The sequence below is a fragment of the Pinus tabuliformis genome, chromosome 9 (genome assembly GCF_031772625.1).
Source record: "Pinus tabuliformis cultivar Carrire ecotype Pingquan chromosome 9, CPIR1, whole genome shotgun sequence".
In the NCBI taxonomy this organism is placed as follows: Eukaryota; Viridiplantae; Streptophyta; class Pinopsida; order Pinales; family Pinaceae; genus Pinus; species Pinus tabuliformis.
Genome location: NC_142307.1, coordinates 740,642,206 through 740,656,985, shown reverse-complemented (window position 1 = coordinate 740,656,985; position 14,780 = coordinate 740,642,206). Strand labels below are relative to the sequence as shown.

Genomic DNA, 14,780 nt, shown 5'->3' with positions numbered 1-14,780 from the left:
CTGATTTCCTCATTCAAATAAAGTGAGCATACTTGGTGAGTCTGTTGACTACTACAAGAATTTTATCCTTACCATCAGACATAGGTAAAGCTTCGATAAAGTCCATTGATATCTCCTCCCATTTCTGATTTGGGATATTTAAAGGATGAAGTAGTCCAGATATCATAATATTTTCATTTTTATTCCTTCGACATTTATCGCATTTTGCTACATATTTTTGAATCATTATTCATTCCCTTCCAAAAGAATGACTGGTGTGCATTATGGTAGGTTTTAAAGAATCCTACATGTCCGACTAATAGTGAATCATGCGACTCTTTGAGAATCTTGGCTTTAAAGTTGGAATTTAAACTCAGATAAATTCTTCCCTTGTACAATAGAATATTTTTTTCTATTCAAATTTGGAATTCCGAGGAAGGTTATTGATTATAGCACCTGTTTCTGGGTCTTTTGCATATTCACTTCGAATCTCATTAAGCCATTCAGGAACAACAACTGAAACTGCAAGTAATGATGGTTCTTTGTCTTTCCTAGACAGAGCATCAACTACTACGTTATCTTTCCCTTTTTTATGTAATATATCCATGTCGAAGGCAACGATTTTTTCAATCCATTTTTGTTGTTATGTAGATAGCATTTTTCTGCTGGAGGAGATGCTGAAGACTATTATGATTTGTTCGTATTAAGAACTTACTTTCTAAGAGATATTGTCTCCATTTGGCTAATGCGTACATAATAGCAAGCATTTCCTTGTTGTATGTAGACCTAAGACGTTCTTGCTTATTGAGCTTCCTGCTTTCAAACGCGATTGGGTGGCCATCCTGCATTAGCACTGATCTTATGCCAAAACCTGAAGCATCACACTCAATTACAAATGGTTTTGAGAAGTCTGGAGTTGCCAATACAGGGGCATTAGACATAACTTCCTTCAAGTTTTCAAAACACTTTTCTGCTTCATCATTTCGTCGAAATGAGTTCTTCTTTGGAAGGTTCGTTAGGGGTGCGTTTATATGGGCATAGTTTTTAATAAATCTTCGATAATACCCGGTCAATCCCAAGAATCCTCTTAGCTTGGAAATATTAACTAGTTTGGGCCATTCCCTTATAGCCTTGATCTTATTAGGATCTACTTTTACTCCTTCCTTGGATATTATATGTCTGAGATACTCTACTTCTTCTTTCCCAAAAGTGCATTTGGACTTCTTGGCATAGAACTGATGCTCTTCTAATACAGTAAGAACTTGCTCCAAATGTTGTAGGTGCTCCTTCCATGTTTTACTATAAATTAGAATGTCATCAAAGAACACTAACACAAACTTCCTTAGATATGGACGGAATAGCTCGTTCATAGTAGCTTGGAATGTCATTGGTGCATTGGTTAAACCAAAAGGCATTGCTTTAAACTCGTAATGAACTTCATGTGTTTGGAACACAATTTTTTCTGTCTTCCAACCTTATTTTGATTTGGTAATACCCTGACCTTAAGTCCAATTTTGAGAAGTATTTAGCTCCATGTATTTCATCCAACATTTCATCGATGAAAGGGATTGGAAACTTGTTTTTAATTGTTATTTTGTTTAGTCCTCGATAATCGACGCATAATCTGAACGATCCATCTTTCTTTCGAACTAATACAACTGGAGCAACATACAAACTTCTACTTTTTGTGATAATGCCACATTTTAAAAGATCCTGGACTAATCTTTCAATTTCGGTTTTTTGATGATGTGGATATCGATATAGTTTGATGTTGATGGGATTTGATCCTGATTTGACTTTGATTGTATGCTCGATTTCTCTTTTAGGAGGCAACTTCATTGGAAGATCTTGGAATACTTTTTCGTGCTTTTGAATTAGCTCTTGGACTTCGGTGCTTCTTTGTTGACCAAATTTGAAGTTAACATTTCTAATTGATGACACTGTACTAAATAAGCTGGTGCTCCCTTTCGAATCATTTTCATCATCTGGGATGATGATACAATTTGATTCTCAGGGGGCTGGAACCCATATAACTTGTATTTCTGCCCTTCCCATTTAAATTTTATAAATTGCTTTTGATGGTTGGCAGAGTAAGTACCTAGGGTTTGAAGCCATTGGATACCTAGGATCACATCCACTCCTAACGATACAGTGTAGAATGAAGATTCTAGATTATAGTCTTGAATCTGTAATTTAATTTTATGGCATTTCCCTACCTTTTCAATTTTCTTAGTGTCAGCTACCATAACCTTCATGTTGGGATTGGGAAATGTAAAAATGTTGAGTCTTTCCGCCATAGTTGAGTCCAAAAAGTTGTGGGTGCTTCCGGTATTGATCAGAACCATTACGTTTCTCTTTTTGATGTGTCCTTTTAACTTTAATGTTTGGGGTTGAGCTATACCTGTCATGGCCGATAATGACACTTGCAAAATATTCTCTTTATTTGGTTCTGGAGAAAATTTTGGAGAATCTTTGATTTCTTCTGTTGAAAAATGTGTAACTAGGTTCAATCTTCATAAGTATGAAATGTATTCTTGTAAATTATAAAATGAAAAGAAATTATTATTATTGGAGCATGGTTTTCATGCTCAAGTTCTTTTATTTTATAGGTCAAGCACCCATTGAGTGCTTCTAGGGTTTGTCCTAGATATATAAGAGTCATTGTCATATATTGAAGACCCTATGGGCACATTGTATCTTGTAAAGAAAAAAATATTTCTCTTTAGAGTGTCAAAGTACCTCCAAGATCAAGTCGGCCTACATGAAGCACCACATCTACGCTTGGAAGAGCCTATATATAGAGAGGAACTCGTCCTCCATTAACATCACTCGCTCATCTCTTGATATGCAAAGAAGTAGAAGAAGAGAGTGTGAAGAAGAGGAAGTTGAAGTGCTTTTGGCCTTATCTATCTCTCTTGTGAAAATCGAAGTTAAGGTTTTTGCACTGGGATCTTTTGTGGTTTGATCTTGGAAGAAGAAGAGAAGGGAAGGAAAGCGAAGGTCTCTTAGGGTGTCTTATTAGCCCTAAGACTCAAGACAAGGCAAGCAAAGACTAGAGGAAGGCTATTAGAGGGAGATCGAAGTCTCCAAGGGAAGCAACAATAGTTGCAGTAGTTGCTGGGGAGAGGATTTCGGATCTACTAGGGAGGTCGAAGATACTATAGCAGGAGGCCGTGGTAAACTTGATCTTGGGGTGTATTTGTCTAAGTCTCTAGGTCATGGTATTCATCAATTGAAGGACCTATAAGAAGAGGAGATTTCAGGGTTTTCCCCTCAAGAGGGGTTTTGGCCCTGGCTTGCAACCTATATACTGTGTCACTGTTCTTATTGTTTTGGTCGTTGTTTGATGTATTGCACATTGGAATAATAAGGAACAAAGCTAATAAGTAAAAAGGTAACACAAACAATTATCAAGTTAAGAGAATTAACATATTTATTGCCCTATTGAATTCTCAACATGTTATCAGAGCTAAGGTTATCTAAGGGCATCATGAAGATCTCCTCTACAATGAAGAAGGTCATCAACAAAATTGCAAGCCATCTCAAGAAAGGTATCAAGCATGGAGTTTCTTATTCTCTTCAAAGAAGGCATCATACAAAGAAAGGGATGAAGGTCTCTTCTCGACTCCCTCTGGTACATTCGAAGACGAAGACATTTGGGTAATTGATAGTGGTGCATCTAGGCACATGACTGGGCACTCCAACCAATCGAAGACCTTTTCAAAAGGAAAATCCGCTTACTCGGTGGAACTTGGAGACAACAAAAGCTATCCTGTGAAAGGCATTGGATCAACCTCCATAAAACTCAAAGATGGAAGCAACATCCACCTCAACAACATTCTATTTGTTCCAGGTTTGCACAAAAATTTACTATCTATTTCAAGTTTAGAAGAAAAAGGAGATAGAGTAATCTTCATTGATGGAAAGGTAGTTGTTTGTGGTAAAGACTCAAGCATAGATCAAGCTAAGGTTATTGGTATTCGAGAAGGAAGGTTCTACAGATTAATATCTCCTATAGCCCAAGCCCTAGTTCACACTAAGATTAGTCCATGTGAACTTTTGCATCGAAGATTTGGTCATCTACATTTCAAAATCCTTTCAACTTTAAGTTCCATTGTAGATGGAATCCTTAATCTAAAGGGGGATCATGAAGGTGTCTGCAAGGGATGTGCATTGGGCAAGAATGCCAAGAGACCATTTGGAAGCAGTGCTTCACAGTCAAAAGAAATCTTGAATCTCATTCACTCTAATGTGTGCGGCCCTATGACTCCAAAATAACTTGGAGGTCATCTATATTATGTCACATTCATAAATGACCATTCAAGAAAACTTGGGTTTACTTAATGAAAACCATGGATGAAGTATTTACAAAATCTCAAGAATTCAAGGCTGAAGTGGAGAACCTTATAGAAAGAAGAATCAAGATACTAAGATATGATAATGGAGGAGAATATGCATCCAAAGGGATTATAGCATTCTGTAAGGAGTCTGGGATTAAGAGGGAGATTATAGTCCCATATAATCCCGAACAAAATGGAGTTGTAGAAAGAAAGAATAGATCCATTGAAGAAAGTGTGAAAGCAATTTTACACAATCAAGATCTACCTAAGTTTCTGTGGGGAGAGGCAACAAAGACACCGGTCTACATTCAGAATAGATGTCCTCACAGATCTCTAGGTAACAAAACTTTGGAAGAAGTTTTCACTGGAAAGAAGCCATCTGTAGATCATCTCCAGATCTTTGGGTGTCGTTTGTATATTCATATATCAAAGGACAAAAGAAAGAATCTGGATCCTTCTGGTATTAAGGGTATAGTAACTCATCAAAAGCTTATAGAATCTATATGAAAGATGGAGATCACATTGAAATCAGTCGTGATGTCATATTTGATGAGAGTATAGCATTCAAGAAGTCAAAAGTACTTTCCATAGATTTTGTTGATGAAGAACTTCCGATATTTGAGGAGGAAGTTGACAAGGAAGAAGAAGAATCACGCCATGAAGAAGAAGGGCCTAGTGAACCTGTTCAACCCGTGGTCATCCTAGAAACAAGGGAAAGACCTAACTGTTTGAAATCCACTCTACTTGATGCAGAAGGTCATGGGGCAGCGCAAGGATCATTTAGAGAAAGTAAGAAACCCAAGAGATATTTTGGGTATGCTGTATACATGACAAAATTAATAGAAGCAAAACCATCCACCTTTGAAGAGGCTGCAAATCATCAAGAATGGAAGGATGCCATGAATGAAGAGTATCAATCTATAATGAAGAATGGAGTCAGGGAGATCGTACCTAGGCTCGAAGACAAATATGTGGTTACTCCAAGTGTATCTATAAGATCAAACATGCAACTGATGGAAGTATAGATAAGTATAAAGCAAGATTTGTGGCTAGAGGCTTCTCTCAACTTGAAGGCATTGATTATGGAGACATTTGCTCCAACAACATGATACACAACGATTCGATCATTAGTCTCTCTGGCAACATCGATGGATGGAACATCCACCAAATGGATGTCAAGACCGCGTTTCTGAATGGCACAATAGATGAAGAAATAGAACAACTCTTGGGATTTGAAGTCAAAGATAGGAAGGCATATGTTTGCAGATTGAAGAAAGAATTATATGGCCTCAAGCAAGCACCAAGGGCATGGTATGCTAGAATGGATGCATACCTGCAGAGAATAGGCTTCACAAAAGCTTCTGCTGATTCAAACCTTTATATTAAGGTTGTAAATGGTGAACCTATAATTATTCTTATGTATGTAGATGATCTTCTCTTGACAGGTGTAGAAGGTCAAATTGAAGAATGTAAGAAGCATCTGGCAACAAAATTTGACATGAAGGATCTTGGGCTGATGCATTACTATTTGGGACTAGAAGTCTGGCAAGGACCTAATGAAGTCTATTTGGGTCAAGGAAAGTACGTGATCGAGATACTAAAGAGGTTTGACATGATGAACTGTAAACCTATGACCACTCCGATGATCACAAACTTGAAGAGACTAAGGAGTTCCAAATCTGGCCCTGTGGATCCTTCCAAGTATAGGCAACTTGTTGGCTCATTGATGTACTTGGTGAATACTCGGCCAAACATATGTTTGCAGTAAATGTTCTCAGTCAATTCCAAGTGTAGCTGAAGCATGATCATTAGATAGCAGCAAAGCATATTCTGAGATATCTGCAAGGAACCATCAACCACTGTCTGAAATATGATAGAAGGAATGATATCCAATTAATTGGATATACAGATTTTGATTGGGGAGGCAGTGAACAAGATGGAAGAAAAACTACGGGAGGATGTTTCAGTTTAGGATCCTCCATGGTCTCATGGATGAGCAGAAAGCAGGACATCGTTGCTTTGAGTAGTGCTGGGGCTGAATATGTTGCAGTATGTGAAGTAAGCAGAGAAGCAATATGGTTAAGGAAGCTTCTATCCGACCTGTTTGAAGGACTATGAACCCTACAATGATACTTTGTGATAACACCAATTGCATTCATTTGTCTGAGGATCCAGTGTTTCATGGAAAGACAAAGCACGTAAAAAACAAGTATCACTATATTCGAGGGCTAGTGCAAAATAGTGTGTTGTAGCTATAGTATATCTCCACTGATGAACATGTAGTTGACATATTGACGAAATCACTTCCGAACAAGAAGCTTGTATATTTAAGAGACAAGCTTGGTTTAGTTGATATGTCCTCCCTAATTGAGAGGGAGAGATAGACACAACATTCTTGTCTTCACTTGGGAAGAAAGAATGGAGGATTGGGTAACCATCTGGTATTCGATACTCATTGAGAATGTGTTAGAGCATTTAAGACAAGAGTAGTAGTGGACCAATATTCTTTGAGGATTAGCTACCCAAGATAAGAATTGTCCAAAGGAAAGTCATACTTTGTGAACACCCAGGTGGAGTATGTACCTTGAGAGACAAAGATGATGGTGTCTATAAATCGTTGGTCTTGCTAGCATTGTGCTCTGATCTTGTGGAGAGATAGAGTTGTTAATCAAGGCCTTGTTATGTGACAATGGTAGTTTATATGATGCTAGATAGATGGGTTACCAATCCGACTATTTTTATGAGATCTCTTCAGATTGAGAATGACCATGTACCTCTTATGAATACCTCCCTAGTTAAGAGGGAGTGTTGAAAAATGTGTAAGTAGGTTCGGTCTTCATAAGTATGAAATGTATTCTTGTAAATTATAAAATGAAAAGAATTTATTATTATTGGAACATGGGTTTCATGCTCAAGTTCTTTTATTTTATAGGTCAAGCACCCATTGAGTGCTTTTAGGGTTTGTCCTAGATATAAGTCATTGTCATATATTGAAGACCCTATGGGCACATTGTATCTTGTAAAGAAAAAATAGTCTTTAAAGTGTCAAAATACCTCCAAGATCAAGTTGGCCTAAGGAGTTGTCAAGTAGGCCTAAGTGAAGAGCCACATCTACTCTTGGAAGAGCCTATATATAGAGAGGAACTCATCCTCCATTAGCATCACTCACTCATATCTTGATATGCGAAGAAGTCGAAGAAGAGAGTGCGAAGAAGAGGAAGTCAAAGTGCTTTGGGCCTTATCTATCTCTCTTGTGAAGATCGAAGTTAGGGTTTCTGCGCTGGAATCTTCTATGGTTCGATCTTGGAAGAAGAAGAGAAGGGAAGGCAAGCGAAGGTCTCTTAGGGTGTTGTATTAGCCCTAAGACTCCAGACAAGGCAAACGAAGACCAAAGGAAGGCTATTAGAGGGAGATCGAAGTCTCCAAGAGAAGCAACAGGAGTTGATGGGGACAAAATTTCGGATCTACTAGGGAGGTCGAAGATACTGCAACAGGAGGCCGTGGTAAACTTGATCTTGGAGGGTATTTGTCTAAGTCTCGAGGTCATGGTATTCGTCAATTGAAGGATCTATAAGAAGAGAAGAGATTTAAGGGTTTTCCCCTCAAGAGGAGGGGTTTTGGCCTTGGCTTGCAGCGTATATACTATGTCACTGTTCTTATTGTTTTGGTAGCTGTTTGATGTATTGCACATTGGAATAATAAGGAACAAAGCTAATAAGTAAAAAGGTAACACAAACAATTATCAAGTTAAGAGAATTAACATATTTATTGCCCTACTGAATTCTTCACTGTCTGAATCATTAGTTGCTTCACATTTATACATGTTCTTGGTTTCTTTTCCTTTAGCACATATATGTTTAGGGTCCTGTTTTTCGCCACAATGTTTGCACTTGTCCTCTTTCATTCTTTGCATTTCCAAGAGCACCATTGCTTGATTATGATTTAGATCCACCTTATTTGAAAGGATTGCATGATCCCTTTTAAATTCATTATGGTTCTGCTCGAGCTGACTTTCTATCCTCTTCGTTGAGCCTGGAGCTCCTTGATTTGATGACCTTATTCTCAAGTCTATCAATTTTTTACTAAAGTCAGCCATTGTCATAGATGACGACATCGAACGGGTATGTGGTGGTGTATATTTATCCCACTTAACCCCTTTTCTTAACTTGACCCTAATTTTTTTATTTTTATTTTTTTTAATTATATATATTTTTAAATAATATATATATATATATATATACGTATATTTTAATTAAATAATATATATATATATATACGTATATTTTAATTAAACTATATATATATATATATATTTTTAATTAAACTATATATATATATTAATTAAACCATATAATTAAAATATATATAAGTATATTAATATATAAACATAAATATATATTAATATTTTAATTATTAAAATTATGAACTAGCGAGCTGATTTAATAAAGGTTATGATTGGAGGGATCGGAAGTGGCGTTGGACAGTCGTGATGCTCGACGGTGTGTTGGTTGAGAGAGGACAAACTGGTGGCGGGAAGATAATTGGTTGGAAGGATCACGACATACAGGATGGCCGATATGACACAGAAGACGACAGTGCAGTGGTGGACATAGAAATGAAATCTGTGGAACAGTGGACCAGTGGAATGGTGTCGGGGAGAATTGGTGGCTAAAACACAATGGAGGACGGAAGACGGGGACAATAGAAGACGTAAGCTGGGAACAACGGAAGATGGGGAATAGCAGTGCAGTCGATAGGATGACAACGAAATAGTGAATGATAGACAGGGGGCAGAGTTGTTGAGGTTGATGATCAGGGGTCAAATGGCGGACGAGAGAACTGTGCAACAACTTCCCAGAGGACCACGAGGCTTTGATACCAGATGGAGCAACAATGTTCAGTAATGAACATAAAAACACACATATATATATATATATATATATTATTAATAAACTGAATGATTGAATGATGATTACAATTGTGGGAGGCCCTGGCTTAAATACTGCCTTGGGTGCCTCTTGGTGAATGGGCATGATCTTTGATCATGCCTTCTGCCTAATTAATTACTAATTACAGGCATGATCTTTGATCATGCCCTCTGCCTAATTAATTACTAATTACAGACTTGTTTAATTTTTATGTAACAAATAATTGCCACCAACTGTGCTTTTAGTTCCAAGCAGAGCGAACACTAAAACAGTTTATAGTGACTATTGCTTTTGATGGTCATTGCACTCATGCTTTTCAGGCACATAAAAGTCATAAAAAAATCTTTGGCACATACTTTGTTTTCTCACTTTAGTTTGAGCGAAGTAATAAATATTTATAATCTTATTTAATTTTTCAAGTTACCCTGAACAATTTCAGAATTGGGAGTTGCTCAAAAACTGAAGATGCCTGCTTTTATGTCATTGGCATAGGTTCATCATAACCAACAATGGTGCTGGTCATACAGTCGCTGGCCAAAGGTAATTGAAAACATGGCACACTTTTTCATTTTCAGTTATCAAATTATATTTAATTAGTTTAATAAAGATGCTTGATATTTCAAGCTTGCTATAATCTATTCCTATGAATTAATGAGAAGACAACCATCAGTAGTTGTTCGTTGCTATTTTCAATAGAATCTGAGAATGTTTGAATCATTTTATCTATTAATGTTTGCAATGCAGATATAAGGAATATCGACTTGAAGATTATTCCCATTGGTTTCAAAAGCAGGTAAGGGGGTGTGCATAAGTTTGGCTTTTTGTTTTCCTTTTTTCCTTTGGCCTCGAAGTTCCCTTGTGAAACTCAGATATTCATATAGGAGGAATATAAAAATGAGTCTTAAGTTTTAGTATCATTTATTTTCAGCTAAACGATAAAAGTTACTGGCAACATTTGAGGAATTGCCTTGTAAAACCTGACTACTGCAATAGCTTGATTAAGGAATATAAGGTGAGTTTTATAAAATCCATTTTCCCTAGAACACTCTGATTAGGTTTTGTGGTGAATACTGGTAGATTTATGTGGAAAATGATATAGTGCAGCTTTTGAATTTTCTTGAAGACTCTCGAGCAATATAAACATGCTAAATTAAGTCCAATAGAAGCTGGCTGTTGCAGACCGCCATCTGAGTAAGTTATTTTGAAGTTCTAGCAAAAGAATGCAAGTTATTTGAAGTTCTAGCAAAAGAATGCCTCCTTATCATTTATTAGTCACTTCTGGCCATTAAAATTAATATTTTGCTGGAAAAACCATGGAAGACACTGTAAAATGATTTCCCTTCATTAAAAACTTGGAATTTTTAGAGGGTATACACTGTCATTTTATTGGTGCTTCCATGAAATACAGCATCTGTCCTTGGTTAAGCTAACCCTTTTACATCCCTTGTGACCATTTTAGATGTGGTTATCCAGCCAGAAATGCATCCTACTATGACTTGAGCTTTAATCCTGTTAGTTCGAACAAGGATTGCCAGCTTTACAAAAACAGGCGATCAGTCAAGTGTTACAACTGCAATTCATGCAAGTATGTATCTATCTTCAAAGAAATTTCAGATGAAGAGTGAACTATTGAATTATCATTTGTTTTATTACATATTTATATGCTCATCTTCCTCTAGAAATCTAGATTATTGATTGGGTTCATCACATAGGGCTGGAGTAGCGCAATATTTGAAAAGGGAATGGAAGATTGCTGCAATTTTCAATGTCATTGCTCTGGCAGTGCTGGTAAATTATTCTTCCATGTATTTCTGTTTTCACACATTTCTTTCATGGAGTATATGACTGTATTCTGCCTCTGGGTAAACATAAAAATAAATTGACAACATGCTTGAAATAAACAATCACCCTTGCGACAGTGTTGTTTATATTTTGTTTTGTGTTTTTTTTTTTGGTTGTAATTTTTAATTTGTTTTATCCAGATTTACAACACTTATTCGAAACACTGTAATTCTCTTATTTGCAGATTCTTCTGTATTGTGTTGGATGTTATGCCAGACGAAATGCTTCCAAGGCACACCACTGCAAAATGTGAGTCTATATGCTTTGAGTTAATCAAAAGTATAAAGATATATGGACAAATTGGGTTTTTGTGTTTTCCATTCAAAGAATAGAATATTTTGCAAATGAATTAAATAAATTAAATGGAAAGGTCAATGTTGTTGGACAAGAGAATATCTGCAAGCTTATCTCTTTACTTTTATTAGAGTGAGAAGTGGGTAGATCATCTTGATAACAACTTCAATATAATTTTGCAATGATAGAAAGTATGCGGGATTGGTTTTTTCAAATGATTTCATCTAATAATGTAATATCTTGTAAGAGTCAGTATTAAATCATTCCAAGGGTGCGAAGGGCCATTGATATTCTCAGCTTGCTAAGATTGTTTTCCTTTCCCGAAAAGGACCAGAAGGCTCATATCATACTCACTACTTGGAACACAAGCAATAGAAACTTGAGATCAAAAACTGCAACTGTGAACATTTGACGGTGAAATGATGCCAAAAAAAGAATCAGGGGAACACAGGAAAATTAACATTTACAGTTAAATTTTGCAATTTAATTGCTTTTGCACCGGCTGAAGCGATATACACTCTACAGCCCAGATTGGATGGGACATTGAGATTTATCAGATGTGATGGTGGGTCGGTGATGCTAATAAGCAAGCTAAAATGGAAAAAATGATGCCTGGTGTCAATTTTAAGTGGTAACATTAATGAAAAAGTAAACTAGCATAGTAGATCTTTTAAGCAATGGAAGTTTTGCACCTGGTTGCTTTTGATCTCTCTCACTGCTTAATAGATCTAGGGCTAAGATGGGTCTTTGCTAGTACTGAGGTTGTGTGTGTATGTTGTTTTTTGATGTTAGTGAAGGACTTCTAGAATGTGATTGAATGCAGAGTAATTTACAATTTCAAATAAGTATAGAAAAAGTGAGCAAAGGAAAATTGTGAAGCATCCAACACAATTATTGCTGATGATATTCATGTAAACCAATCTTTTATCTTTGATACATAATATCTAGACTTAATTTTTGTAACAAGTTTAAGGTAAGGGATAACTCCTGCAAGAGCTTTGAGATGCACGAAAGGACATACCAGAAGAATATGGAATTACAACAGCGACATCAAGACAGTTGGACATGAATAGTATTGGTGTTGATCATAATGGTGGTATATGTAGGGTGATCTTGCCCCAACTCCAGGTCAGTGATCATGATGCTTACTCATGGAAGTGTGTTTGTAGTTCCAGTTGATATCTAACCAGTTGATTCACATGTTGCAGTTAGAGATTGAATAGCAAATCTAGTTCTTTGAGCTACAATCTTTACTCTTGTAAAATGGATTTAGCTAATGTTGGGATATAGAGAACCCACCGGACCTTATTGCACACATTATTTCCATTTGCTGTACTTTAGGATGTTCCAATGCTCTTCTTATTTCTGCCTTTACTTATGCCAGCTACTTGTGCTTCCCTTATACTTGTGTTTTGGCTTGGCCGAGATTGGTAACTTTGTATAAGGTCAGTTGATAGTTGACTAGTGGTATTACGATTGGCAACTAAGCACTATGAGGATTGACATCACCTTCCTAGCTGACTTGATATATCATAGCACACATATGTAGAATCATTGTTGAAAAAATTGGCATCGACAAAAGAGCATCGAGGATCCAGAACACTGTTAATTTCTAACCCCAACAACCTAGTTAATTACTTCTTAGCATATCAGATCTACTGAATTAAAAGCATGGCTGAGATTTTAAGACTTAAATAAAATATAATAGTGGAAGCAAATTAAAGACACCAAGTTCAAAAATGCAGACAAGATTTTTGCCCTTCAATATCTGCTATTTCATTATTTAAAATCTACAGCATACAAGGGCTCTCTTCCTCATATAATGGCCCATTGAGGAAAGATACCAATACAACAAGAACCTGGAATTGATCTAGCTAATCAAAATCTTGATTTGTCCTTCAATCCGCTGGCTAATTTGGATCCTTCTCTTGCTACCTCGACACTCTTCCTCGAACCTTGCACACTTGGATGAAATTCCTCCTTCACCCAATCACTGAGAGCTCATTGTCACTGTGTCTTGTGCTCAAGATGTGTCTTTTCTCTTAGCTTAGCCCTTCTTTTAAAGTTTGATTTATTGATTGAATCTGCAACCCTAATCTTTTAAGTGATCGAGGATTGAGATTAGATCTGAACATCACTATAGATCAATGGTCAATATTCATCTAATTCACTAATGCAAATAATCTTGCATTTCATTAGATTAACTCACTCTATATTATAAAAGTCAATTACTTATTAAAGTAATTGCTAGGGCTTAGGGCCAATTAGGTGACTTCCACACGTCTAGACACTTGGGCCTGTGCGAAAGTACTTGTCTGAGCTACTCTCATCAACAATGCCTCTTAGCGAGGAAGGTATTTCCTAAAGAGATTCCTAGAACTGGATGTCCCTTTGGTCATGGCACACTGTCCCATGCATCATCCTTTATCATGGCTTTCCCCCAAACCTCCTAGTTTGTTGCCTCTTTGATGACGCTACTCATCAATGCCATGTAGTTTGGCAACTTCTTCGGAGGCCTGCTCTCCTTGAACGATCTCCTAGGATCCTTCATATGCTCCAGAGCATCCCTCAATGTATGCTTAAACCATCTGGGTCATTTCATAGAACCTAGATGCTAAATTCTCGAATTTAACATCTTTGCTCGCAACTGTATTCCTCTGTGTTCGTATGAAGATCTTGTAAGCTTTTTAGGTCTTGCTATACTTTACAAATATCCCCTTATGTCTTAAAGGCTCCAACTTCGTTCTCTTCTCCATTGGAACATGGTTGTATGTTGGACAATCAAAGATCCTCAAGTGTCCTATCTCTGGTTTCACCTTAGTGAATGCCTCCTCCGGAGTCTTGTCCCCCAATATCCCATGAGGACTCCTATTCTGCACATACACTATTGTGTTACACACCTTTTCTTGAAGAAACATAGGCAACCCTTGGTCATGTATCATTGCCTTTGCAGAACTAGTGATGGATTGACTCTTTTTGACTGCAACATCATTTTGCAGAAGGTTGTGTGAGATTGTCATCTACCTTTTGTTGTTGTTGTCAATTAACCCACATGGGGTTTAAATTAATGACATTTTCGCAAGAAGTGCCTTAATAGTGCACCCATTGACCATCAATCCAAAGCCCCATGGGCTTAAAAATTTAGGGAGGACATCGGGGTGGGCTTTGATCCACTTATGTGTGCACATGTCATGAGACCTTTTAATATGGTATCTCTGGGTGCAACCACATGTTGGACCACTACCTCAAGGTGTCCCCATGGCTTCAAGTTAGGCCTCATGGCAGTTGAACCTTGCCCAATAACAAAAAATCATTAATTTTCTCCATTGGATCCAATCCCGTTGGGTGAAAAATGAAAAAGGAGGACATGGGGATGGGCTTTGATCCACTTATGTGT

General features: G+C 37.0%; 1 protein-coding gene across 7 annotated transcripts in view; it reads left to right on the top strand.

Moving 5' to 3' along the window:
- The window catches only part of TET10 (tetraspanin10), a 58,675-nt gene extending 45,966 nt beyond the window's left edge, over window positions 1-12,709 (top strand). For 2 of the 7 annotated variants that reach the window (XM_089438401.1, XM_089438402.1), the window contains exons 3-10: window positions 9,740-9,787; window positions 9,992-10,040; window positions 10,176-10,259; window positions 10,371-10,438; window positions 10,707-10,832; window positions 10,960-11,035; window positions 11,274-11,338; window positions 11,712-12,325. In XM_089438401.1, the coding sequence (XP_089294527.1) occupies window positions 9,740-9,787; window positions 9,992-10,040; window positions 10,176-10,259; window positions 10,371-10,438; window positions 10,707-10,832; window positions 10,960-11,035; window positions 11,274-11,338; window positions 11,712-11,766 (571 nt within the window). In that variant the 3' untranslated portion in view covers window positions 11,767-12,325. Of the gene's footprint in view, window positions 1-8,839; window positions 9,220-9,739; window positions 9,788-9,991; window positions 10,041-10,175; window positions 10,260-10,370; window positions 10,439-10,706; window positions 10,833-10,959; window positions 11,036-11,273; window positions 12,327-12,350 lie in introns of those variants that run through there. The other 5 variants (XM_089438397.1, XM_089438400.1, XM_089438403.1 and 2 more) reach the window with 4 other exon arrangements.
- Window positions 12,710-14,780: the final 2,071 nt, after the last annotated feature.